The 26,043-nt window shown below is 36.9% G+C and overlaps 1 protein-coding gene across 2 annotated transcripts in view; it reads right to left on the bottom strand.

Annotated features, from left to right (window-relative positions):
- Positions 1 to 26,043, bottom strand: part of TRPM3 (transient receptor potential cation channel subfamily M member 3) — a 373,625-nt gene that overhangs the window by 100,414 nt on the left and 247,168 nt on the right. For both annotated transcript variants that reach the window (XM_039719170.1, XM_039719179.1), the window contains 3 exons: positions 24,888 to 25,101; positions 21,719 to 21,843; positions 15,379 to 15,550 (listed from right to left, as the gene is read on the bottom strand). In XM_039719170.1, coding sequence (XP_039575104.1) covers positions 15,379 to 15,550; positions 21,719 to 21,843; positions 24,888 to 25,101 — 511 coding nt within the window. The remainder of the gene's footprint in view (positions 1 to 15,378; positions 15,551 to 21,718; positions 21,844 to 24,887; positions 25,102 to 26,043) is intronic.

The raw sequence follows: 26,043 nt of genomic DNA, 5'->3' as shown, positions 1-26,043 counted from the left end.
TCTTTAGAAATACATTCAGCATGAAAACAATCCTCTAATTTGACGCTAGTAAAATAAAAGAACTTTTCTCCAATTCAGACTCCAATGAAACTTTGTAGTTTTAAGTTAAAAAATTCCCCAAAGTCATGTGAACTTTGGTTTATCATGTACAATTAAGTTCCAGACTGAAATGCAACTCTTTAATCATTCTGGCACATTTCTTTGTGAGACAAAAAAAAGGATCAAAGCACAAACTTGATTTCTATATCTCGTTTTCATTTGGGAAATTCTCTCTGGTTTTAGCAAATAGATGAATTTTATTTTAAATTTCATTGTTCTCCATAAATAATTTTGATTTGGAAAAATCTACTGTTTCTTTATTTTGGTGGGCAAATTATTCCAGTTAATTTCTGGAATTAGAAATGATATTTTAAATCAGTTAATAATACTTTGTTGCAATTTCTTCAAAGTATAACATCTTATGGCTTCAGGAAAGTTCTCTTGACTACAGCTGTCTTAGTACTAATGTTATGAACTTCCATGGACTTATGATAATTAATTTCTGAGCAGTAATGGTATCCACTGTGGGCAAGAAAGTCAACAGACATAGTGAAATAACCTGCTTGAGTACCACAAAATTTCAAAAAGACAAGCAAATTGAAATTACCACATCTTCAGCTTCCTTTGATGCTCCCAATCATATTTAAATTAGTTATGACATTATATTCATTTGAGTATAAAAGCATAGCTACTTATACCAAGATGTCTGCAGCTCAACAACTCTCAGACAAAATGCAGAGTATATTTGAATTAAACTTTTAGAAATCGTGATACTAAAAATTCCTGGATGCTTCCCTGCTACTAAATATTAGGAATTTGGAAATTAATGCAGAGAGTCTGCAGAAAAATTTCAGTGTGTCTGAAGATGCTGACTGACTATTTATAACTATGATGATATGAAACTGAGAACTGATTATGCTTTGTCTTAATGTAACACTGGGACAATTAGGAGAATGTTGGCATGTGATGCCAGCAAGAACCTCTAACTTTGAGAAAAAAGTAGCTGATAAACCTCTCTTTAACTGCTAATCAAAATCCGTTTCCTTCTAAATCACCTCAGAAATAAAAGAATGAGAAATTCTTTGTAAGAGCTGTATTTCTAAACAACAGTCTGCAAAGAAAGGGTTAGCAGTGCCTGATATATCCACAGGGAGCCTTTGGTTTCAGACACTTCATTTGGAAAGACAACGGCAGGCTGTCAGGTGAGATGCTAAATGCAGAGATAATACATTCCTTACAATGTCAAGGACACCATCACAAAGAGAGTTTCTTGCTTGAGTTGAGACTGTCAGAAAGGAGGCAGTGCCAAAATGAAACCTTGCTGACATAAAACTGGACTACAGTACTGGAACGGCTGCTTCCTAGCACACATCCACAAGGCAAGAACTTTATGCCAAGCACTATAACGGGCAGTTCAGGAATTCAAGAAAGAAAAAGTTTTCTTTTCATGTTTTTGTGGAATTTACCAAAAAATGGCCCTAGTCTGGGAAAAAATAAGGCTAGCAGTCATCCTGTTGGACTATCTTCAACAAAACTGTTGCTTTCATTGATAAGTACTTTAAAAGTATACAACCTTAAAAATTGTGTGTTTCACATTTTATTAACAAGAGAGTAACATTAATGCATTACTCTGAAACATTGCACAATCTGAAACTGCAAAGAACCTTTTTTGGTGCTGGGCAATACATTATTATCCTATCACATGGTGCTGTCATCCAAACATAGAAGAAAGTACAGTAACATTAATTTTTACTTTTTTCTGTTTTGTAGAAGGCACTAAATGACATGTTAATCAGCTTTTTATTTAATATCCTTTTAGAAACATTTTAAGTCTGGGAGAATTATTTTAAATATCTGAAAAATTATGGTCATCTGATAATTACATGGAGGATTTATTTTTAAATGTAATTAGTTCATTTTGCAAAGCATTTCTAGGATGATCTTTGGTTTCAAAAAGCCTTTTTTCTGTCTCCTTTTGGAAAGAGGAAACTTTGTCTAGCAGTATATCTGTGGACTTGAAATTGGCTGTGAATGCTGACTAATGTGTTAGCACTGTGATGTTTATGTCTTAGTTAAATAACAGTTCAAGATGAAAAATAACTGGTTGCAAAATCAAAGGTCTTCCACCTTAAGAGTGGTCTCTGCATTTTTCTTCTGTGTTATTAAAAATTGTTTGTTAGACAGGAGATTTTTTTTCTCTCAGATTTTCAAAATAAATATTAAGTTTGTATCCAATAGCAGGTATGTGGGAAACATCTTGTACTAACTAGCATATTATTATTTAATAAGCTCTTCAATACTTAATACTAAATTCTAAATATTTCATACTAAATTCTTAATATTTCTGCTATAAATTCAAAAGTACAGATAGCCTCTCATGAGTTCATTTATAGAATATAGAAAAATAAGTCATTATTTTTGTTCAATATTATGATTCATACAAAAAAAAGAAAGTGTCAAAGACCTGAGGCTCATCACTATACTGATTTCTAGAAAAATAACTTGCATTTTGTATATTTCAGTAAGTGTGGATTTTTGCAGGATAGATGAGACTGCTTAGTGTTTCACAGTGTCAGGTATTGTGGATACTGCTGGTGAAATTAGACTTCAATATTGTGCAAAAGATTTATATAGTCAACTTCAAGCTTTGTTACTGTGTTATTGCCTTTGTGGTCAGCAGCAGAGCCAGTGAGACTTTCTGACAATTGTGATTCCAGGAAAGTGTGTACACATCAGAACATTTTTCCCAATGTACACCAAATAGCACTTGTAGGCATTCCTGCTAATATACAAAAAACCCCATCATTTTCCCCTTGACACAGCTGTAATGCATAAATATGTAAATTAAAATAATAAACTAGAAGAAATCAATGTATTTGGAAATGGAAGGAAGGAAAAGCTGCATAAATATCTGTGTTGTGTGAAAAGGGGCTAAAACATATCTACTCTGCTTTGTGGGAGCCTTATTTTATTTTCCCAGTTCTTGGAAAAACATTAATATTTTACACTCTGAGTATATTTATAAATAATGTATGACTGTCTTATAAATTATTACTCCTTCTTTTAGTGAAGAGCTAAGCATGAGCTACCCACATTTTTATAGACCAACAAGTGAATAAAATGCCTCGTTTACTACAAAATGCATTTACTACTCACGTTTTTAGCCCTTGTTTTAGGAGCCCCTTGTTTTGGGACATATCACTATGCTGTACACTATCTGTAAGTTCAGCCCTGAGTTCAGTCAAATAAAACAGGCTCTTTAGTTGACTAACCTGGCAGAAATGTGTCTAATTTCAGTATCATAACACTGCATGGTGCTAGGCACATCTGAGTTGATTTCCTGCTGGCCACCTTTGCTCCTTCATCAGGTCAGATGTTTTGGTGTGAGTTGTCCTATGTTAATTTCCTTTTTCTACCTGGAAATTTTGCCTGTAGAGTTCGGTAATTATTCGGATTTGTTTAGGATGTTGGGGTCTGTGTCTGTCCTGCTGAAGGAGTTACTGCACAGCAGCTAGCACAGGAGTGACGTACAGCTGGAAACGTGTGCCACACCTCATGCACAACGTGCAGCTGGACAGCAAGAGCTCCAGAGGCTGGATGCAATGGAAGAACATCATGCTTAAGGTTACACCTAACACTGTGGACATACTGAGAGAGCTCAAACTGTCCCAGAAGAGGGGCAGAGAAAGCCTGCACAAACCATCACATGATGCGTGAGCAGTCAACCTGACAGCTCAATGTCTTTTCCTAACAAGGCACAAGCTGCTCATCTGTGCAGTGCAGAAACAGGACTCTCAGCCTTCCTAGAAAACCTAGAAAACCTGAGCCTATCCTAGGCATGTATGTATCCTCATACAGAGATGTATGAGGCATCACTGAGCTGGAAGGGTTCATCAGGTCTTAAGGAAAGCAGGTATATTTGTATGATCAAGCAGCCCATACAGTTTTGCACAGGCCTACTCTCCAGGTTCACAGATTGCTAAATCTTCCTGAGCCCAGATAGCAGGGTACATGAATCAACAGGTTTATCCACTGGTCATCATACTCCAGGTTTGCATGTGCCTATCTAATGAGACAACAGACTCTCAGCAGTAGACAATTCCTATAACAGGCTTTAGACTTGTTTTGCACCACTACCTTGTGTACATCCCTGCAAAGGATCTGCTGCTTGTAGGCAAGAGCTATCTATCTTTCTAACTGCAAAATTCTCCTAGGATAATGGTTTCCGTGAGTGGTAAACTCAATGCTCTCTTACTGACTGACAAACAAATAAAAAAATTACAAATCAAGAGATTTAGTTAGAGTTTCTACAAGTGTTTGTCAGGGAATGGTGCATGGAGAGACATGCAGACCATTTTGCACATGTGCTCCATAGTGTAAAAAAACTTTAATTGTATCAAACAGATGACATGTTTCCAGATATAGGCTATTAATTCAACTGATGAGGTTATATACTCCAGGGCCTTTCAATGCAAGGATTGTTTACTTGAGGTATTTAGTAGAAAATCTCATTTGATTGTCAGTGGATGATTGATAAAACTGTTGTGAAGTTCAATAACAATACTGATGTGTTTACAAGAACTTTGACAGCTTTAAACTACATTTTGATTAAATCTGACCTTAGATTTAACTGCAAAATAGCATTTCATTACACTTTTTTTGAGAGGCTTAAGGTGTCTTGAAACTCATATTAGAATTTAGATGTTCTGGTAAATTAAAGAAAAATAAAGTAAGTCCTTAGCTCAAGAAGTCTGTCTCAGAAGTTCAGTTTCTAGGCTATTGCCATGCTTCACGGGACAAGCAGAGTATATACAGCAGCGTAATGTATTAACAATGGCTGAAAGAAACTCCACATAAAACCTGTGGCTTCCAGAAACATTTCAGTCCAAGTGTTTACATAGTACTCAGATATCCTAGTGCAAGCCTTATCCACAGAGTGGATAAACAATTAAACATGACCTGGAATTGAAATAAGCAGAAGACCTGGTGTAAGCTTAAAAGATTGAGGAAAAGAATTTTAAATTTCTCAACCCATATTTGCCTTACAGTAATGCAGAGTCAATAAAAATTGCTCTTTGGTTGTTAATATAGCATGTCTAACCACAGGGTAAGTGATGCTTAAGTAGATTTAAAATTATATTGAATTCACAACATCGTTAAAAGGTTTGACCACACAAATGTGTCTGCTTCACCTCTGGACATCCATGTGGTACTCCCTATGGTCCCATCTAGCTCAGAAGGACTAAGTGATAACAGAACATCCTAAAATAATCCAGATCCTTCATATTAGGTTACACTGAAATAAGATTTCAACTGGGTACTTTTTCTAGCCATTGGTTTCCAGGAAACTTTTTGGAAACACCTTCTGACATGTATGACACCTTTTTGGCTAAAATATCAATAGCAAAAGGCAAAGAGATAAGATCACCTGCACATACAGTATGTCTGCATACTCCAGCTCTCAAATCACAGCTACAATATGTTTACCACTAGAAAAATTACATTTCTAAGTGATCATAACTGGCAAAAAGGGAATGGATCTTGCTTTCACAGGATGATGGAAAAGAGTGCTGGGTTTTATTACCCAGAAGTACAGGAACATCTCCCAAATGTCACATCTTGTTCAAACCTAATTTCACATAGCTGCACTTTTTCAGTCAGCTTTTTCTTTTCCACATCCCTTGTCTTGACCATCTTCACTAGAGCAGAACCTCTTATTCCAGATATGGCAAAGATAAGAGAGGTATTTATTTTAATCCTTCAAGAACTGTTCCACAACAAAAGGAGAGAAATTTACAGATTAAAAAAAAAAAAGAAAAAATAACAAAGAGAGAAAAAAAGAGGTAAAACTCATTCTACTCTTTTCTGAACACCTTTAATAGTTTTTTATATTCAGAAATTAAGGGGAACATCAATTTGTTTGGAGACTCATTACCAGGCCCTATGTCTAGAGAAATCAAACTGGTCTGGTAAGCCAATACAAAAAAAATGTAAGAATATTTGATGTGTTTCTGAAATTCACAAAACTAGAGAATTGTGTGTGATTGATACACAACCACTACTAATAAAGGGAAGCTCACAACAATTTGACTTTTTTTTTCTTTTCAATTTATTTTTTCACGTTTCTACTATAGGCTTGTTGAATGTAATTTGCTGTAATTTCCTTTTTATTTTCCTACTTCCCAAACACAATTTAAAATCTCTACTATGAATTTTATTTTGTTCATCTTTGTTATTTGCCTTTGTAGTTTTCATTCATTCTCCTTGTTCTCCTTGTTAGACTCACATCCATTCTGCATTCTTATCTTTATTATTTCCCTTTTGGTAAAAAGGAATCACTTTTTCACTTTCTCTCTGTCTCTTTCTGCTTAATCCATAATCTTCTTTTATCTCATCTTTGCTAGGACTATGATCATATTATATTTGTCCTGGTCTACTCTCCTTTCTCTTCTGCTCTACCTTGATACTTTAATTTTCATTTTTATTTGTTCAGTGCTCCTTCCTTGCTTCTCTAAATCCACCTACTGATGTATCTGCCATCCTGCCAGACCTGACATTGACAGACAAATCTGTGGACCTGACATATCCATAACCATGACCATAACCATAACCATATCTTCATTTAATAATGGACTGATACTAAAGACTTAAAAGGAAAATCCAGCATGGTAACAAGAAAAGATTTGTGGTATCTTATTTGGATTTTTTTTTACTTGTCTTTGCAGAAGCATAAAGTTCAGAGAGTCCTCGGAAGAAATGTGACGGGGAAGGGCCTATATAACACTAAACCCTGGGATTTGTGAGCTTCACAAGCATCCAAGCAACCACTGGGTTACCTTCTAAAAAATGGCAATACATAGTTCAGAGCTGGCACTTCAAGTTCAAAGACACACACACACAGAGACAAACACACACACAAGAACCTTTGTGGATTTCAGTCAAAACTTACCCTATCTGTCCTTGCAGTCAACTTATTAGGGCAACACCAGAGGACCTAACTGGTTTCACTCTTCTTGGAGCTCATCACCCGTAGGCAATGGCCTATGACACACAGGAGTAACTACAGTTTCAGAAATTCTCACATTCTATCTGATCCTCCCTAGTGCTTTCCCTGGCTCCCTTTGGATGTGAGCACTACCATATATTGTATGGAGAGCTTTAGAAATCTATGGCATTGCAACAAATCCAAATTCTACATTACCTCATATTACATATTGAAGTATTTTTCCTTGTCATATTTTGCTTATTTTTCAACATATTTGACTCTATGTAATCTCAGAAAATTATCCCTTATTCTCACCTGTTTCAGAAAATTACAATAGGTGAGATACAGAATATCAGAAATTTGGCTGAAGCGGATTAATCCTAAAATAATGTTTCTTAGTTTTGCAGCTTCATAAATTCAATAAATCTAAAACATCCAAAAATTAGGGAGCTGAAAACACCCTTTTTCAGCTTTTTCACCCTGTACTCTTTTTCTTCTATATGAATCATATGAAAACACGTGTTTTAAACAAACTTGTCTTTTTAAAGTCAAGTTTGTGAAAGGAATTTATAGATTCACTTGCATGGGTCTATTGTGTGCTTCAAAAATGATTTTTAACCTCGTGCTTTGTCAGCCCTTTCTGAAGTATGTTTTTCTTCAGTGCCTGATCAACAAACATCATGGTGCTTTTCATGAAAAAACCCAAGTCCAGTCTCTAGCAAAATCTGAAATGAGTCAAAACTTCAAGAAGTTCTGGGTTTTGCTGAAATTTCATACAAGTCTTATTTTCAATCCTGCAGCAGACTTCCTCTCCTAGAAAGCAGTCTGTACCTAAATCTTCCCAGCTACGTAGTTATGAAAATACATCTAGGACTGCACAGGACATGCTGAATCAAATGAGAATTCCAATGTATTTGATGATGATGTAATGGTCAGAGAAGGTGCCACTGATGACAGTTGAACGTCCCTTTGCCTCCCCAGCCCCCTTCATATATTCTCAGGCATAGGATGACAAAGGGAAGTCCACGGGTCACATGAACAGATATTGCTGACACATTATACTGTCTAAACTGCCTTCTCTACCTACTCAAATCACCTAACTTTATCTATCAATTCCTATTCAGAGGTAATTTTTTCTCACAGGCCTACCAAAATTCAAGTATATTAACCAACTCTATAAAGAAGAAAGATTAAATACAAGGTCACAGGTTCCAATGCCTATTATCTGTCTGTTTTTCAAACAGCATACAGTGGAGGTAGAGCAAACCTTCAGCACCAAATGGCATGTTTAAAATCAGAATAACTGAAGCATGATAATGAACAGTAAAATTCTGCATTTAGTCCTCTGTGGTCTGGGAGACAATTTCTCCAGTAATGCACTGCTCAAAAGAAGAGTATTTGTTTCATGAGGTGGATCTACACACCCTAAGGATTTGGTGTGGTAATCTTCCTCAGAAATATCAACACGCTCCAGTGTGTAGGAACTGACCTAGCAGTGCAAAGTGGTTCTTGTAGGCTTCAAAAAGGCTACAGTGTATATAGGTTGAAAGATTTATAAAAGGTTGAGAAGTTTATGAAAGATACAAAATAAAGCAAACTACTTCAAACTTTCTGATTTTTTTGAAGGGGTCTATTTCCAGTTAAACACACAGCACCTTTACATCCTCTGGCTCAACATTCTGGTTACAAATATGTTTTTGGTTACATATCCATATTTTCACATTATTTCTGGCTCTCCTGGAAATGGAATTGTTAAAAATATAAGAAAAGACCTTTTTTTTCCTTTGCCTTTTTATTATTTTTCCAGATAACTTTTTCTGAAGAAGAAGGTGGTAGCTAATTTTATGAAAAGTTTTCAATAGCAGAAAAAAGCCTTCCTTCCTCATCAGCACAGCCTGGACTCCTGCTGGCTAGGTGACATTACATATACTTGTTATACTCATTCCTCATGTTAGTGAAGTCTTTTTGCCTCATTTTGTTCTTTTCACCTGCCTCTTTTCTTCTCTGGAGGCTGTATCTAATACTATAAAATGTCAGAAATCTAGTTAAGTATGGGATCATCTTTTAAATAATTAGAGGAAACATTAGATCTTTCTACATTTTAATCTATGATGGTAGCTGTTAAGCCCAATTTGAACATTACTGCTTCACTGATTGCACTCCAACCATTTCCAAAGCAAATTTTAAGACTGTAAAACCTCTGACAGAGAGTTACAGAGAATGAAAAATTCTGGTAGTATTCTGATGAAGATTTTAATATTTTGATGTATGAAGCCTTCAATATTAGCAAAATATCTGAATCTAAAAATAAAATGTCATTAACATGTAGTCAGTATGTTTTCAAGACCATTTGTCAGGTATGCAAATATCACACAAAGCTTATTTATTCTGCTTTTTGAACCACTACATTACCATTTCCTGACACATTCCTTCCTGACACATGTCGAATACAAGTATTATTACTGACACATATGTGGTATAAGACATGAAATGTACATGAAAGACAGAAAATGTATGTTTCACTAACTGGTTATGCATACACAAGAACATGCTATGAGTGCATGCTATGCTGTGCTGTGGTGGGCTATGCTATCCTAAGTGTCATGTCCAAATTCTGATTCTGCTGACAAAATGATATGTGTTCTTTTAAAGAAAAAACATACAACATTCTTATTAATTCACAACAACTTTCATTCAAATGAAAAGAGTTCATACATGCAATGTGTAATGATCATTATATATAAATAATCCTTGTCCTCGTCTTGCTCCTCTGCTCCAGTAAGAGCACTCATATGAAGGAAAGTAAGCATTTGTGATGCAAGTGCTTGGCAACCATGCTGTAAACTCCTTCAGGAGTTGAGAACACTTCAAGCAGCAATAAAAAGTCAGTTAATAGCAACAACTATGTTGTCATGTGAAAGGAAAGCCTTAGTGCCAAGAGATGAAATGAAATTATATGCATATTATGCATACATGAGTCCGAAGCCAAAAGGAAGAAGCTTTTGGTAGGATTTTTCAAGATTCTGCAAGTGCTGGTAGAGGCCCTTTATATGTAATATGAGATAGTTCTAGACCACACTTGTTAATGAGAAAGCATTGTTCTGTGTAATCACCAAATGAGTGAAACCCACGGCATGTCAACCTATTGGAGTGACTTTGTTTGAAAATTATTAACAAACCTCAGATCAAATGTATTAGCTGAGTTGCTACATTGGCAATTACTCTAATATAACCATCTGTGGAGTAGCAGGAATGAATATGACTTGTAACTTCCAACGCACATTTTGTAGACAGATTTCTTTTATATTTCTGGTTCAAGGCACAGCTGATGTGTCTATTGCATTACTCAGCAACGTTCTGCAGAAATGGTAATGAAGTACATCTGAGCAAATGACCAGGCCATTCTACAGCACTTTGGAAAAATAGTTTGCTAGTGTCCAGGAATGTTATAATTGCAGAATTTGCAATAGGTAATCTCTAGTAATCACATGCTTCATTTATTTCCTTTCTCTTCCTTTACATCATCTGTTTGGTGACACATTCAGTTCTTGCTCTGTGTTGACCACTAGTATTTCCACAGGATGAGGAAAAAATAGACTAGCTGCACTTTCACATCTTGAGTGATCATAAGATATGCACTGATTTTGAAACCAGTGACCATACTGGTGAAAATTGTTCTGCTTATTTTTTTTTTCTCTAAACAGCTTCTTTGGAAACACTTCTTTGCACCATTGTGACCCATTTGAAAGAAGGTCTGAGTATACAATATTTTGGAAAAAGCAGTTGTAAAGGATACAAAAAATTTACAATGTACTGAAGACTTCTCAGGCATCAGGGAAAGAAGAAAAAGAAAAGAAGAAATTCTATTCCTTCTGAATAAAATTTAGCATTGAAACAATACTTCAGAATGACTCCAGCCAAGGAATACTGTAGATGAGATTGAGGGATGTACATGAACCTTTAGAAAAAGAATAATTAAATCCTAGTCCTACAATATCATGGCAGATTATGTCCTGAGGATGGATGTTTAATGACTTCTAGTTATTGTTGTAATTTATCAGATTACATTGTTTTAAATGGATTTTAGGTCTCAAAGACAGTAAGGACTTGTATGACATTTACGAAAATCAAGTCTAAACTTGAAAATTCCCACATAAATTGCAATTTTTCTGTGTTCATTCTTAAAAAAGAATTCCAAGGTATATTATGGCTATTCAGTGTAAAACAGAAATTTTGTTCTAATCAGACAATTGTATCCTTAGACCATGGACTCAGGGTTACAGTGGGTGCCCACATGAATGTGAGGCACCAGCATACTCTTGGTGCACATGAAGCACGCCAGGTACTTGGGTACATTAGACCAAGGGTGGGCTCTTGTCCCATGCTCACTCTGTTCATCACTAGCAGGGCGGTAGCTGAAGCACTGAATGTGGGTTTGTACTGTTCACGAACGATGAGGAGAAACCGGCAAGTGTTCAGAGGAAGATGCATAGGTCACTAGAGGCCTAGAGCATATACCTAAGGAGGAGAGTTTGAGCCAGAATTGTTTGTTTAACCTTTTGAAAAGGAGCCTAAGGAGTTATCCTATACCTCCTGTACAACCTGCAGTGATGTTGAAAAGGCATCAGAGACATATTTTTCTTGATAGGGTGAGGTTCTCTGAAGGGAAAATGCCCAAAAATAGCAGTTTGTGAGCTTCAGACAACACGCTGGTGATAGGGTTGGGGAAATTTGTAAACCTTTTGCTAGGATCCTTATAGATTGGACTAGGTTGAATATTAATATAGGAGGTTATTGGCTAAAGGAAGCTATAGATAAACTTACTCAGCATTGCAAATACTTTTTGAGAAGAGACTCACACTGGGGACCTTCAGAAGTCTGTTCGAGTCTATGTGTGACCTGTCATTCTACAGACAGCTGTGAACTGTCTTGTGTCCAAGGCAATGAGACAGAGTTTAGTCTCTTGAGCAGTTCCAGAAGCAGTGAATCAGAAATCAGTAAGCTGGCAGTGGTGGATTACATCAGCCTGACATGTGGTAGATCCCTTCCTGCCACAGAACAGTGTAAGGAGAGCATCAGAGATGGAAACACAGCTGCCCTCCAATTTCTGCATCTCCATTTTGAGCTGGGGCATTTTATTGCATTAAAAATCTCTGTACCCTTATCTTGAGAATCTTCTGCTTATTAATGCAATATTTTTGAAAAGTACAGACTCCATATTTCAATGTAAAAACTTTTACATGAACTATTGAGTTAACCACGTAATGCTATACAAATAAACTCTATGGCGGAGATAGTTACAAAGATATCTTTCTTTCTTTTCAGTGTATATCTTCAAATGATCTCTGTGCCTTGAAAATTCTGTAAAAAGTCCAGGACCCAAATATTTGTTGCATTGGAGACCAGAAACATTTCTGATCAGATCACTTTGAATATTTCCTTTTGATCTTGAAACACTTTCAGAAAAGTTCTTATTTTCAACATGTCATGCTACAAAATGATGCACTTTGAAATCCCAGGACTTTGAGACAACTTGAGACTCACTTCAAAAAATGGGCTGTGTTAAAATAGCCTTCCTTTGTGAAAATAAGAAAAACCTGTGCTGAGCATTAAAGCATCAAATTAACCTCTAGGTTGTTGCACAAGTGAGTGACTCTGTGCTGAACCTGCAGGCTCAGGGCCACAAATGTCACCCTCTGCATTTCTGAAAAGCATTTTTTTAGTTCCTGAGTGTTTGCTGAGGACAAAATAAGAGCAATAGAAGTGGTGAAATCTAAGAAGGTAGTGGAAAACAGAATACTTGATAAAATATTTTCCCTAGTGCTCGTGAGGGGCATAATTGGAGATTCTTCTTCTTCTTCTTCTTCTTCTTCTTCCTATTATTATACTGTTCTTATTCTTATTTTATAGTACACTGATTCAAGGAATTGGATACTGCTGAATGACTGATTATAATGCCGTATTAGGAATAAAAAAAGCTGAGATTACCAGAATTATCTGACATATTTAATGACCCAATTTAGTCTTAAATTTTATAAAAGAGACTGCCACTTGCCTAGTCTACTTGAACGGAATGCCATTTTCTGGGTCTTTAATATGTGAGAACAACTTAAAAGCTTCCCTTTGTGAACTATATGTGACCCCAAATATCCAGGAGAGCTATCACTGCACTGCAGAAAAACAAAGTTAAAGCAAAGGAAAATAGATAAGAAGAAAGGACAAGTCTAGCACGTAAAACTCAGGCAGACTTAAAAATAAAGAAAAAAAATGTACTTTCAGCACTATTGTCGAGGGGCAGGCTGTGAAATAAAAAGTTACCAGTTGTTTATGAGTTCCTAAATCTGTTCTGTGTTCTAGAGCAGACTCTCTTTTTTAGTGATTAATCAAAAATTGCACATTTTCCTGACTCTCCCACAAAGAAAATTGTGGTGCTGTCAGTGTTTTCCCCCACTCCACATGCTTGCAAGTGGAATATGGTAAGTAAAGACATACATGCATGGCTGCACAGACTCCCCTTTGGATAAAAATCCCTTGGCAGCAATGCCCTGTCATGCACAGGAGGATGCTCTGCTATAAATAAGGGTAAAATAAAGCATCAGAAACTGGCCATCTGTTTGGCTGACCCAACAAGGCAGGTGGTCTTTCTCATCCATATGGCCAACTTCCTAATAACTAGAGTGTGGGCAGGACTCAGTCACCCTCTTCTAATGTGAGGAAAAACAAAACATTGCAGAGACATTCTGGATGCCACTGAACCAAGATGTGCAAATCTTATTGGCAGATTTCTTTTTCAACAATTTTTTCACATTTCTATTTTGAGGAAGTCCTGTAAGATCCAAGTATCTTTGTGTTTATAAGAGAAAGAGAGAGTGAGTGATTAAATGGTGGACAGTCTCTGTCACAAAGGAAAGTGAAAAGTAGGATGCTTACTTTTGTGGGGTGTACTGCAGAAAGAAACCAGAGAAGAGAAGTTCTTAATTTTTTTAGATGTTTGAAGAAGCCAGGCAAGCATTTGACTTGAATGACCAAAGTCTGTAGTTTCATCCATCAGTCACTTTTTAAAAGATAAGCTTCTTGACCAAATCTGAATTTAGTTAAATCTCTCTAAAGATATTTATTTTTTAAGATAAGATTTTGCCACCAAAATTTTGTGCTGTAAACTGTAAAAGCGCACAGTTTTCTTTTAAAGGCCTTCAAAATAACTGCTGTTTATATCACAATTTTATGTATTTTCATGATATGCCATTTTCAAATGTGTCTTTTTGCTGCTGGTCAAGCTAGGATTAGATTGCACTATCTTCATCAGCTAAGGAAGCTCCCAGGCATGCACCCACTGCTTACGGTGCACACATTTTGTGTGTATCTACATAGTGTTCTCTGAGAAAAAACAATGTAACTTTGATATCCTAAAAACAATAAGCCTGTAGTGAGTGGAGTTCATGCAGTGCTGTTGAAGGCTGTAAGAGGCACAATATTTTAATTTATATTCATCATACAGAAAACTTTATGAAGCATGAAGAACATTCTAGCTTTCATTCACCCAATTGGGCCTGCCCATAATTCCTTGTCATCTGATGTCTGAGAGCTAAATGCTTTTCCTAGTCTCATTCCAGTTTCACATGCCTATGTCACAAAAAATAATACTAGAATTGAGATATCACATTTTATTTTATCCATGCAGAAATTCTTTCTTAGGTGACTATTCTTTTCTTTTAGGTAGGAAAGTGGTACATGAAAAGAAAAAATACAACTTTGAGAGAAAAATTGGGGCTTCAGTCTGGTCATGATGTGATATCATCAGGGTTGCAAAAGATGAAGTGGAAAGAACATCTAAGTTCATAACTCAGCTTCTGACTTTGGCTAATGACAGCTGCCTAGGAGAAACTAATAAACACAGTGCAAAGGTATAGCAGCACTTTTATGGAACACTCTCACTGCCTATAAATATCAGTGTCTCTTCATCCTGAAAAATATTTATAATAAAAAACTCTTCCTTATATTTTGTTACCCTTTTCTTTAACTGTGCTAATTTCACCCTTTTCTTTACTAAATGAAGGAGAACCTAACTGTACACAGTTCTAAGGAAGACAGGCTACCACAGATCTGAGTGGAATCTGAAACTTAGCCAATACTGCTTGAAACTTAGCAGAACCAAATCCAGCTATTTCTGCTGTGCACACTAAAACCCATTGCACTCTAAAATAAAATTTTATTATCTTTGTTCATTATTTGCTTTCCTTAGATCATAGTCACCACAGACAGTAGAACCACTCCCCCAAATGTGCAGAATTACTGCTTCTTTATAGTGTGAGGTTTTTGCAATTATAAAGCAATACAAGCAACATGTTACTCACTTGTATTTATCTTCTGAAGTGAAATGTGCTTTTCCAGGTGTCTACGAAGCTTTACCTCTGCTCCATATTTACCAGTAGTACCATTGTCAGCCAAAATAAAATGAGAATGCATGCTATTGAGCACTGTCAGCTTGCTCATGGGATTGGACATCGTCTGGTATGGTCGGACCACCTGCATTTCAGAGACAGAGGAAAAAGAAGGCATACTTAACAGAAGAGAGCCTCTGAACTAGATCAATTACAAGATATGAGCTGACAAGATGAAACAAAAGAAAAATTCAAACTCAAAGTACTGCACTTGAGCACTACTGTCTTTTGTATGTAAAGTAGAAAACGACCTTAACACTGCCCTTTCAGATGCAGACATGGCTTAAAGGGTTTTCCAGGGTAATCTGTTTCAATAGTATCAAAGTTCACGGCTTCATTTAAAATCCAGCTGATGGTCAGTGCTCCAAAGGTCTGGGTGACTATGCACACACACTGTATACTGTGTCTAGTGCTGACTAGCTAGACAGTTGGTGTAAAATCTCACCTTGCTCTGACCAAATTCTTTGATTTGTCCTTCACATACCCCACCCGGCACCATGCCTCCAGTGTTGGCTGGTGCAGGACCACCAGCACTGGAGATACACAAATACAGATGAGTTCCACTCTTGGAGAGGTGTACACATGATATTACACCATATTTTCAATTTTCTTGGAAAAACTATTGGCCCACTCCTAGCATCAGTGAAAGGGCAGTTGGGTGTGTTCACAACAGCTTTAGAAATTTTTTGTTCAGTGGGGAGTTTGCTTCACTTCCTTTGATTTGATTTCATCAGGAGAAACTGTGCAGCAGACTGAGTAAATTGCCACAGAGTTATCCCGCTCATAGCCACCAGACAGACCAAATAATAGCATGGGGCCACCTTTGGCTGTCATTTGCTTTGGTGGGTGTCTGTTGACATAAGTAAGACTGTACTAACACAGTAAAACAATTGGTGTTGTGTCAAGGCATCCTGACTGATACTTCAAAGGTTTTCTAGCAATACTATTCTCTGCCTTTCTTATGTAAGTCTTGTCTTTTTGGAGAGACAAAACTGAAAATCTGTAAAATGAAGTCCTAGCTGAAGAAGTGCTGCAATGACTTGTTATAAAACTCAGCTGGAGACCATCCTTCATTTGCAAAGAATTTTCTTTAGAGTTCTGACATCCTTCATTTTTCAGGTCTTGTGCTTTTAATGCACAAATATGTACACTCAAAATTTGACACAGATGATTGCAGAGAGAAATATAATAAGTTATTGATTTATTCCTAAGCTTTTCTCCCTCTGTAATACTAAAGAGATCTCTAGTTGAGACACAATTATTTTAAAACAATATGTGTTAGCAATTCTTTAGCCAGAGATCTCTCTCTATATATTATTTTCATTTGTTAATGTCTGCCTAAGTTTGATCTGCTCTTAGCCACCAAGGAGAAATACACAAACTTCTTTTGGTGTAATAAACTGTCATGTTAAGGGTGCTCTGTAAGCTCTTCATCCTGCAAAAGGAGGGAATAGGTCTGAGAAGACCTAGAGGGCAGCTGGCCAACAGCAAAGGAGTGCACTACACTCTGTGAGAACAGGTGAGAGCCCTGGCTCAGATTTTATTAATCTGAGCTGCTTCTTTTGGTGACTCATTCATAACAATTTATTCTATAGCTGCATATGACTTAACAAATATCAGTACACTGATGAAATGTGTTTAATAGCTAGCTTCCACAGATACAGAAGCCATGTAGCCCATGGCACTGTCAGAAAGAGAAGGAAGGTTCTTTCTCACATCCCTGAACATCAAATAAAATCAAGTTTAAACAGTGCAAATTTTTAAAACTGATGTCCACCCTATCTCTCAATAAATGGACACCAGCAAGGCCTTACAGTAGAGGAATCCTTTGAGTTGCCCGTTCATTGTATGAGTACAGGCCACTGTGCAGACAATTCTACTGACAGCTTGTGGTTTGTTCCTGAGAGCCACAGCTCAAAACCTATCTGTGACATCTTGATCTGCAGCTCTAATGACTTGCAGTACTGAAGCCTTGATATATTGACTCAGTAATGCTGCTGCAGGACAGATTAGAAAGCTAAGCTTTTGTTCCGTGTTTAGTTACAAGGTGAGTTACATTATTAATAAATTTAATGGATGTGAAAATAAGACTACAAGTATTTTCAATTGAACTGTTCACAGCATGCACAATTCCACATCTGAATTATTTTTTTGACAATAAAATTTCCCAAACCACACTGCAAGATTCTTCCTGAGAAAAGGATAAACAAAATCTTCAGGAAGGTAAGAACATACTAAGCTTTGAGGCTACTTCCTCGAGGTTACTTGCTCTTCCACAACACCCAGCAGATTTGTGATTTCTGACTGTTGCAATTTCCATTCATCTGTTCTTTTCAACGCCTTGCATTTTACAGGCAAACTAAATAATTGGAAAAAACTATGACTTTAAGCTGTTTTCTCACTGTCTTTTTACAGATGCAGAATCACATGACAGTTTGGGCTGGAAGTGTCCTTAAAGATCATGCAGTTGACCTTAAAGACCACTCACAATGGGCAGGGACACCTTCCACTAGACTAGATTGCTCGAAGTCCCATCCAACTTTGAAATGAGAATAGGGAGAATAGAGAGACTAGGGAACAATGTCCCTTGATACCTTTCTCTGCAGAGCTGAAAGGAATAGTTTGTGCTCAAGACAGTCCCTCCAAATACAGTTTAATGAATGTGACAGCAGCCATGCTGTGAAGCAGTCCTCATGCTGCATAGGATGAGGGAATTCTGTCAATAGGTGAGTGGCTGGGCTAACCCCAGCCCTTGCCTTTGCACCCTGAGGTGGCAGCGAGCTTGAAAGGGAAGCATTGTTGTTCTCCTTAGATTCCCTGTAGGCATATGACACTCAACATAGAGACTTGAAAAATCTCTCAGCGTAACTCACCATGACAACGAGCCTGCAAGTGCCATGTGAACCAGTGCATGAATCTGAGCAGTCTATGTGGAGGCAAAGAGTTTGTGACAAAGAGCGAGCTCAAAGTAGTGATGGAAAAAGAAAGGGATGCATGCTTTGCTTTTCAAGGAGCAGCAGCTGTTGTTCAAATCAAACCATTTCTGCAGCCTTGTTGCTCAGGAGCATACCAGGGAACAGAGTAGCTCCTGATTTAATTCAGAGGTACCTGGACCTTTTGGTTCATGGTCCAAATTCTCCACATATGCTACAAATATGCCAGTCCATATCTTTACCCCTGGTTCTCCTACTGAGAACTTAGAATTAAAACCAAATGAGGACTGAACAGATCCTGAAAGCAGTGACATGCATGCTACAGTGACTTACAAAGTGTACTGTCTTAGAAGGCAGAATGGTTCTGTGTATAGGAAGAAACGTGTTTATAATCACAGTTTTCTACAAAACTGAGCAAGCCACTATACTTTCTCAGTTCTATCAGAAAATATGGGGAAATAAGGCAACTAACTCCCTTGTGCACTTTGTTTCTAAATTAGAATCTGAGAGTGTTAGGCGTTTCACTGTTTTCTGCTATATTGCTTTTACAGTAGTGAAGTAACACGTGTCTTTAGGGATCTTTAATCATCACAATATAACAAATAGCAAAAAGCAATAGTATTTCCTTTAACTTGGTCAGTTTTCTTTATGGCTCTGAGGAAGTCCCCCAGGATTCCTGAAGGCTGACTGACTTGGAAGGGCTGGTAAATATAATTAAAGTCCTCAGCTATGGCTTCTGGATCCATAAGGCTGAGGCATTAGCAGAGGAACACCTTGGCTGGGCATGCCTCCCTTGCCATGAGACACAGGGAGGCCACAGGCACTGGGGCATGTGCAATGGCCACAGCTCCCCCTCTGCAACCTCTTTCCCTCCAAAACCCATGGCTACAACAGTCTTCTGCCTCTATCTGATGCTGGAAGGGTAGGTTTTTACAACACTTCAGTTCTGACCATAATTTAACCCGACATGGTGCATATAGGCATAAATCCACATTGATGCCAGAGTTCACCAAGCCTTTTACTACTGGTTGACTTTTTCTCCCCCCTGTATGATCCTTTGTGGCCTTTGTTTCTTGCTTAATGATGATTCATTTTACATGCTTATGGTACTATTTACATTTCCCCTTCTCGGTTCATTTCACAGCATTCACCTCTAATGAGTCAGTCAATACAGTACACTTTGATTTTTAAAAAGCTTCCAAAACAGCTTCCTCAACAAATCCTTCTAAAGAAACTGCGTGCACTGAATAAGAGAGAAAGTCCTTTGAGGCATAAATAACAGAGGAAAGCTGGGGGGGAAGGGTGGGAAAACAGTGAGAAGGAAAAAGTGATTTTGTGAAGGCCCATACTAAGTGACATTAGCGGCCTACCTCAAGCTGTGTTATATTCTGTTCAACATAGGTGTAAGGGATTTGTGATTAATTAGAGGGTGAAATGCGTACAAATATTTCAGTGGACTAAAGTCTTCATAAAACAGCCTGATGAGGTAATTAAATGGAAGATGAAACTCTATATAAATAAGCATAAAGCAGGATCCATTACACATGCATCAGAGATGAATAAAACCAGATGTGATTCAGCATTACATCATGCCATTGATCAATAATTTTATAAAACTATTTGGGGCAAGGAGGTTGAGAGGATAAATTTTATGCTCTCTATCAAAGGTGTATTTTGAAATATTTTTGTTCTTAGTGATGACCTTGTAATTGTAACCCTACTGACATAATTGTGTCTGCCTCAATAGAAGAAGACCCTACCGAAATCAGTTGTAACTTCATATTAAACTTTTTAAATTTTGTATCTGATGATCAGAGTAAATATTAAGTCTCTTATAACTTAATAAGAAAGTTTTTTTTAAAAAAAGTTGTTTATTTTATTTTGGACAACTTCTTGTTTTCCTGTTCAATTGGAAGGATATTTAGAGGAAAGCATTGCTTAAAGAAATCAGAAGTCTGGGGAGCTGCTCCGCTTGGCTGGAACACCTGGAAAATCAAGGGGTTTTTTAGCTTTTTCTGGGAAAGAAGGCTCCAGATCCCCTTAAACAGTCAGTGACTGTCTCAGAACTGAAGTAGCTTTACAACAGGAGGAAAAAAAGTAATAAAGGAATAGGAATGTTTGAAAATTCATGGCTAATTTTATGTTTTTCTTAAGTTCTTTGTTTCCGATGTTTTTCCAGAACCCCATGCCTAATCACTGAAGACTATATATTTGAAAATTATGTGTACACTACACTTCTTTAAGAAGATACAACGCATCCCTGTGATTAGCTTTTTCTGCTAATTACCTTCTGCACTGCACCTCAGAAGAGTTCATTGGTGACTCAGAATTACTGTGGCAAAGTCTGATCATGCTTGTTTTTGTGGTATTAGAGCACAAAACTCCATGCTAATACACTTTCCCCTAACAGCTGTACTTTCATAGTGGATTGCAATAAACTCAAGTTGGATAATTTTCTTTATAATCATTGCAACTCCCCTGACTTGAGAGATACTTGAATCTTCTTTCCCTTCCCAACTTGGACATGGATACAGAACATACACAGAAGAATGTGTTAGGTTAATGAAGACTAGGAAGAAGTTCTTTATGCAGATTGAAAACTGTATCTCTTCCACGCATAGTTAGTCACTGGTTCTCAGAGAGATTTCTTAAGAATGAACCAGAAGAGAGAAAAAAATGGGTTCAGAAAAGTTTCAGGTAACAAATAAGCAGTGCAGGCAAACTATTAATGTATTTAAAATTAAGGAGTTAATCTTACTGTATTAGAGTTTTAAAAGAGAATATTGGTGTGAAAGAATAGGAGAAACACCAGTCCTGTCCTTCAGAAAGTGGCTGAAGGTGAATTATTTGAGGTCACTCTTATTAGGTACAATACCTAATAAGACCTTTCAAAATTGCATCAATAAAAATTTATAGAAGGAAATATATTCTCAGGAGGATAGCCTGAAATTTTGAATGTGACCAAGGCATTATGGTATTATTTGAAAATAAACCAGATTTCAAGTTTTGCAATCAGTCTTTTCTTAAGCACCTTCACATGTCCATAGAGTTCTAAAGATGAAGCTTTGATATATTTTCAAGAATGGCTTTTAATGAATTGCCCTTATAATTTATTTTTAAATAAGATGCAGTGCAGGAATTTTTATTGCTGCCATATCAAAACCTGCCATCAACCCTAATGGAAAGCCTGTGTATATATTGGCTTTTTGCTGCAGACAATAATTCTAAGAGGAATTGCTAAGTGAGGGATGGAGATGACAGGAAAAATAACTGGAAGATTTATAGATACTGGAGGTCATCTATGTCTATATAGGCCTTACATCTTTGCCAATCAGATCCTCTTGATTTTCCACAATCCCCCAGGGTGCTATACCGATGGTGCAGATCTTCCCTCGAGATTTTGAGGCATGGTCTTTCAGGGCATCTCCAACATGCCGAATGACCCCTGGCAAAGAAAGAGCATAAAACAAAAATTCATGATTATGTCTTTTTTGTTCATTCTCAAATGGATTTAGTATAGACTTGTTTTTTAGGGAATACCTGTGCCTACCCTTACAATTATATAAAACTATGAATACATTCCTTTTTTTTGTTAATTTCCGTGGATTCATTTTATTGAATCAAAAAATTACTAAATGAAGTAATAAGGAAAAATTACACAGCTTTAGAAAGAAGAATGGAAATGCTGACAGTTCACTGCAGCTTATTTATCTGCACTTGTGCTCACATGTGTATGCAAGCATTTGTGTATTTGCAAGCACAGAAAGAAGCACAGGAATTAATTGTGCTCCCCGCCCCCCACCCCCCAACTCCCTTAGAAGTGCAGCTCATACACAAACGCTCCCAATCAAGGATGGAAATGTGAAAACATCATTATACTACTCTGTGAAGAAGCTATTTTGCCGCTCTTTCTGAACAAACTCAGTTGCCTGAGATAGCTTCCAGCAGAGTATTAGCACCCGCCCTGGGAATCAGCGAGAAAACAGAAATTAGTACAGAGAGAATGGCTGCTTCCCAGCATTCTTCCAAGGGCTGCTTGCTTACTGTAGACCAGCTCTGGCAGTGTTTCAGTGGTATCTCTTTGCAAAGGACAAGTGCCATTTCTCCTTTCTTTTAATAAAATAATATTTAAAAATCTATCTATTGAGAACTATTTTTAGGATATGGCTGCACTGAAGCAGACCTGTGAGTTTGCTTCAGATGTTACTTGATTCTTAGTTGCTGAATTTCCATATTGTTTAAATTTCACAATTTCAAGATGATTGGATGGAAATTACAGTCACACAATTGTTAATATTCTGGTTTTAGTTTTCTGAACTGTAAATGACTGTAAATGTAAGAAAACTCCCCACAAGCTAAGAGATCCTCTATGTCCTTGAGTCTAGTATTCTTCCTGTGGTGGAAGGTTAAAAAACCCAACCCTGTACCTGCCATCAGCTATGAATTAAGCTGTGATCCAACAGCCTAAAGGATTTAAAGCAGAAAATCTGTCCAGACTGCAAAAAATTCTCTTGTTTAGAATAATCAGCTTTCAGCATGACATGAATATTCAGAACAACAGTCATGTTTATAATGACATGTTTATAAAACAAGCAGGTATGCTCTGTTTCTCTCATGTCACTGATTCTCAGTCCGACAGCAGTATTTCAGGACATTTCAGTTATAATTTTCCTTAATAGAAACTAAATTTTATAATTAATCTTCAACAAAAGAAACTTTACTGAGAAATTCTCAATTTTTAGGATTTCACAAATAATTTTCAGCTGTGCAGTTTGAAAACCTAGTCCTTGAGCAATCAAGTCCTTGAGTGATTACTGATATTGCAAAATCTCTTTTTGAATTGTTTGTTTTTAAAACACCAGAGAGCCACTTGAACTACATTGTTTTGTCTAGGAAAAAGAGTCCTTTTCAACAGCATTTATGATGACTTTCCTGGTTAATTTTTATTTTTTTGGCATTAGCAAATAAGAGGATTTGAAAAATGGTAGGAAGCAGTTGTGCATTTGCCAAGTGTTATTGTCTGTCCTTTTTAAAAAAAAAATCTGTATTTTGATTTCTACAGTTGCTCTGGTAATCAATTGCATTAAGTGGACAACATGTACATTCTTCTGATGTAATTTTAACACAAAACTGTTAAAATCTGTCTTTAACATCATCATGACAAGAGTATCTGAAAACTAATATTATTACCACCATAGTGCACAGATCAACATTAACGTGATTTTATTCCTTATTTTGAAGAGATGTGGGGCATATTACATTTGTGTCTATTTTCTAACACTCCAAAAGCTATGCCTCTTTGCTTTCTTCAGGCACCAAGCCTACCAGAGTTCAAAAAGACTTTGGACAACACTCACAGACACGTGGTGTCTGTGATTCCTGGGGCTGTCCTGTGCAGGGCCAGGAGCTGGACTCTTTGATCCTTGTGGGTTGCTTCCAACTCAACATATTCTATGATTCTGTGCTACTTGTATTGCTGCTGTGATAAAACTGAGTACTGTTTTAAATTTTATGTGCTCTGAAAACCAAGTCCAAGACTCCTATTAAGCATTTATATTCAAACATGTAGGAGTTGATCCACCATGCACTAAAATTAACACATGATAGAATGATTACACTGTTTTTCAGAGACAGTAAGATACACTCTTACTAAAATAAAAAATTATAGCTTTGTTACTGCAGAAAATGAGAATGACATAAGAATTTACAAGTTCATGTCCTAGCTCAAAACTTTTTGTAATTCTCTGTAGCAGAACTTTTTTGAGTTTTCCGTGCATCTCTCTGCATTTCTGCCTCCTTCAGGGAGGGTAACTGAGATGTCAATGCCAGAATTTTCTGTCTAGGGACCTATGTTTTGCAGCTTATTCCCAAAGTGTACATGCAGTCTGCTGGCAGAGTTGGGCCAGCTGCTGTCTTGGGTCCCTAGGACACCTGTTTGGTGTACCACAGATGCTCTTTGACTAGAAATAGCAGATATTGCTCTTGATGAAAATGTAATAGCAAAAAATTAGGTTGAGCCCTCTACGAGTAAGGAAGAAGTTTCCCACCACATCCAAAAACCAGAACTTTTTTCCTTTAATACTCTGGCTCACCTGATTAAATAAAATAAATGTCCTTCCTTGATGAAAGTCTTTTCAGTCTTGTGTAATAAGAGTTGGACTTCTTTGACTAGTAGCCCTTCCCTGCAGCTGATAGCTGATCTTATAGAAGTCTTCCTTGGTGATACACTAATAGAATTGCCTTGCAGGAGGTTTTATTTCTAGCTCCAAAGTGTGCTTTTCATACTTTAGCAAACCTTTTATTCTGTTTTATACCAGTTGTCAGGTTGGTATGAACTTCTCATTTTCTGATTTTCACACAGTACAGAAATTATTAATAAAATAAAAGATAGAATGGCTTTCTAATCTCATAATTCCTACTTCCCCCACCTTTTTTTTGTGATGAAGTCTCCTAGAAGCCACTGTGCTTTTATTTCAAGGTTGCTCTTACCTGTGTTTACTCCTCCAGTGAATATCCATGCTCCAGTTGTCATTGCAGCCTTAATAAGTCCTTTTCCAAAGACTTGTTTGAGTTTTGGCTGAAGTTCAAAATTCTGAAGGCCCCCATGCACAGAGATGAGAAGCTTGGGGAGCTCAAGTTGCCACTCTTTGGTCATCAGATGCAGAAGAAGGTCAGGCTTTGTGTCAAAAGACACACGTACATACTGTGGAAACAAGGGCAACAGTAGAGAGTAGAGAAAAGAAGATTGGCTATACCCACAGGTTTCTAATGTATGTTATCTGTGCCCAATAGATCACTTTTTTAATGACAAAACCAGTAACTAATTGCTAACCTGATGATTTTGTAGTTGAGAAACTAGAAATAATGGAACACTTGCACTTCACATGCTGGACAATTTTCTTTATTTAGGAAATTAAGAAATTAATTGTTTCAAAATCCTTAGCAGTGCTTGAAAGATTAATATCTACAATTTGCAAATGCAAAAACTGGAACAAAAATGTAAGAGGTCTGCCAAAGGTGACCTAGATAGTCAGGGTCACAATTGTTTATTTACTTGTACCTCATTTTCAAATTACCAAAGTCAAACCCTCAAAAGGTAAGAAATAACAGATAAAAACCCAGTTCTTCAAGCACACATAGGTTTAAACTGAGCCAAAATACCAAACTGATACTTTCCAGATGAAAGAATGCTAACTACATACAATTTCATGATCATAACTTAGAAAATTATAGATCCTAAAAGGGCTGTGAAACAAATGAATGCATTCCCAGTCGCTGGGAGATCATACCCATCTTTGTGTGCTCGAAGATAACAACTGCATTCAAAATTCTTACAGCACTACCATGTCACACAAATACCTGTCTCTCTCTGTTACAAGTCTTTCTCCTTCTCTTTCTGCTTCACAAAACCTGTGACAGGGCATGTGATAATTTTCTGATTTCTAGTTACATAGCAGAAACAATAAAAAATTCTTTCTATAGCTGCTAAGATCTGGAAGGACCCTCTTAATGAAATAAAATAGGTTGCAGAAAGCATTCACTCATCTGTCAAACTTCTGATTGAATCAATACCTGTAGAGAAACTTCAGCAGTCTTTCCCTTGATGGGTTGTCAGCACAGGCATCAGGTGCCTGCCTTAGCCTTC

This window comes from Passer montanus, unplaced genomic scaffold (genome assembly GCF_014805655.1).
Source record: "Passer montanus isolate IOZ18808 unplaced genomic scaffold, ASM1480565v1 scaffold105, whole genome shotgun sequence".
In the NCBI taxonomy this organism is placed as follows: domain Eukaryota; kingdom Metazoa; phylum Chordata; class Aves; order Passeriformes; family Passeridae; genus Passer; species Passer montanus.
This window is presented reverse-complemented; position numbering and strand designations above follow the sequence as displayed.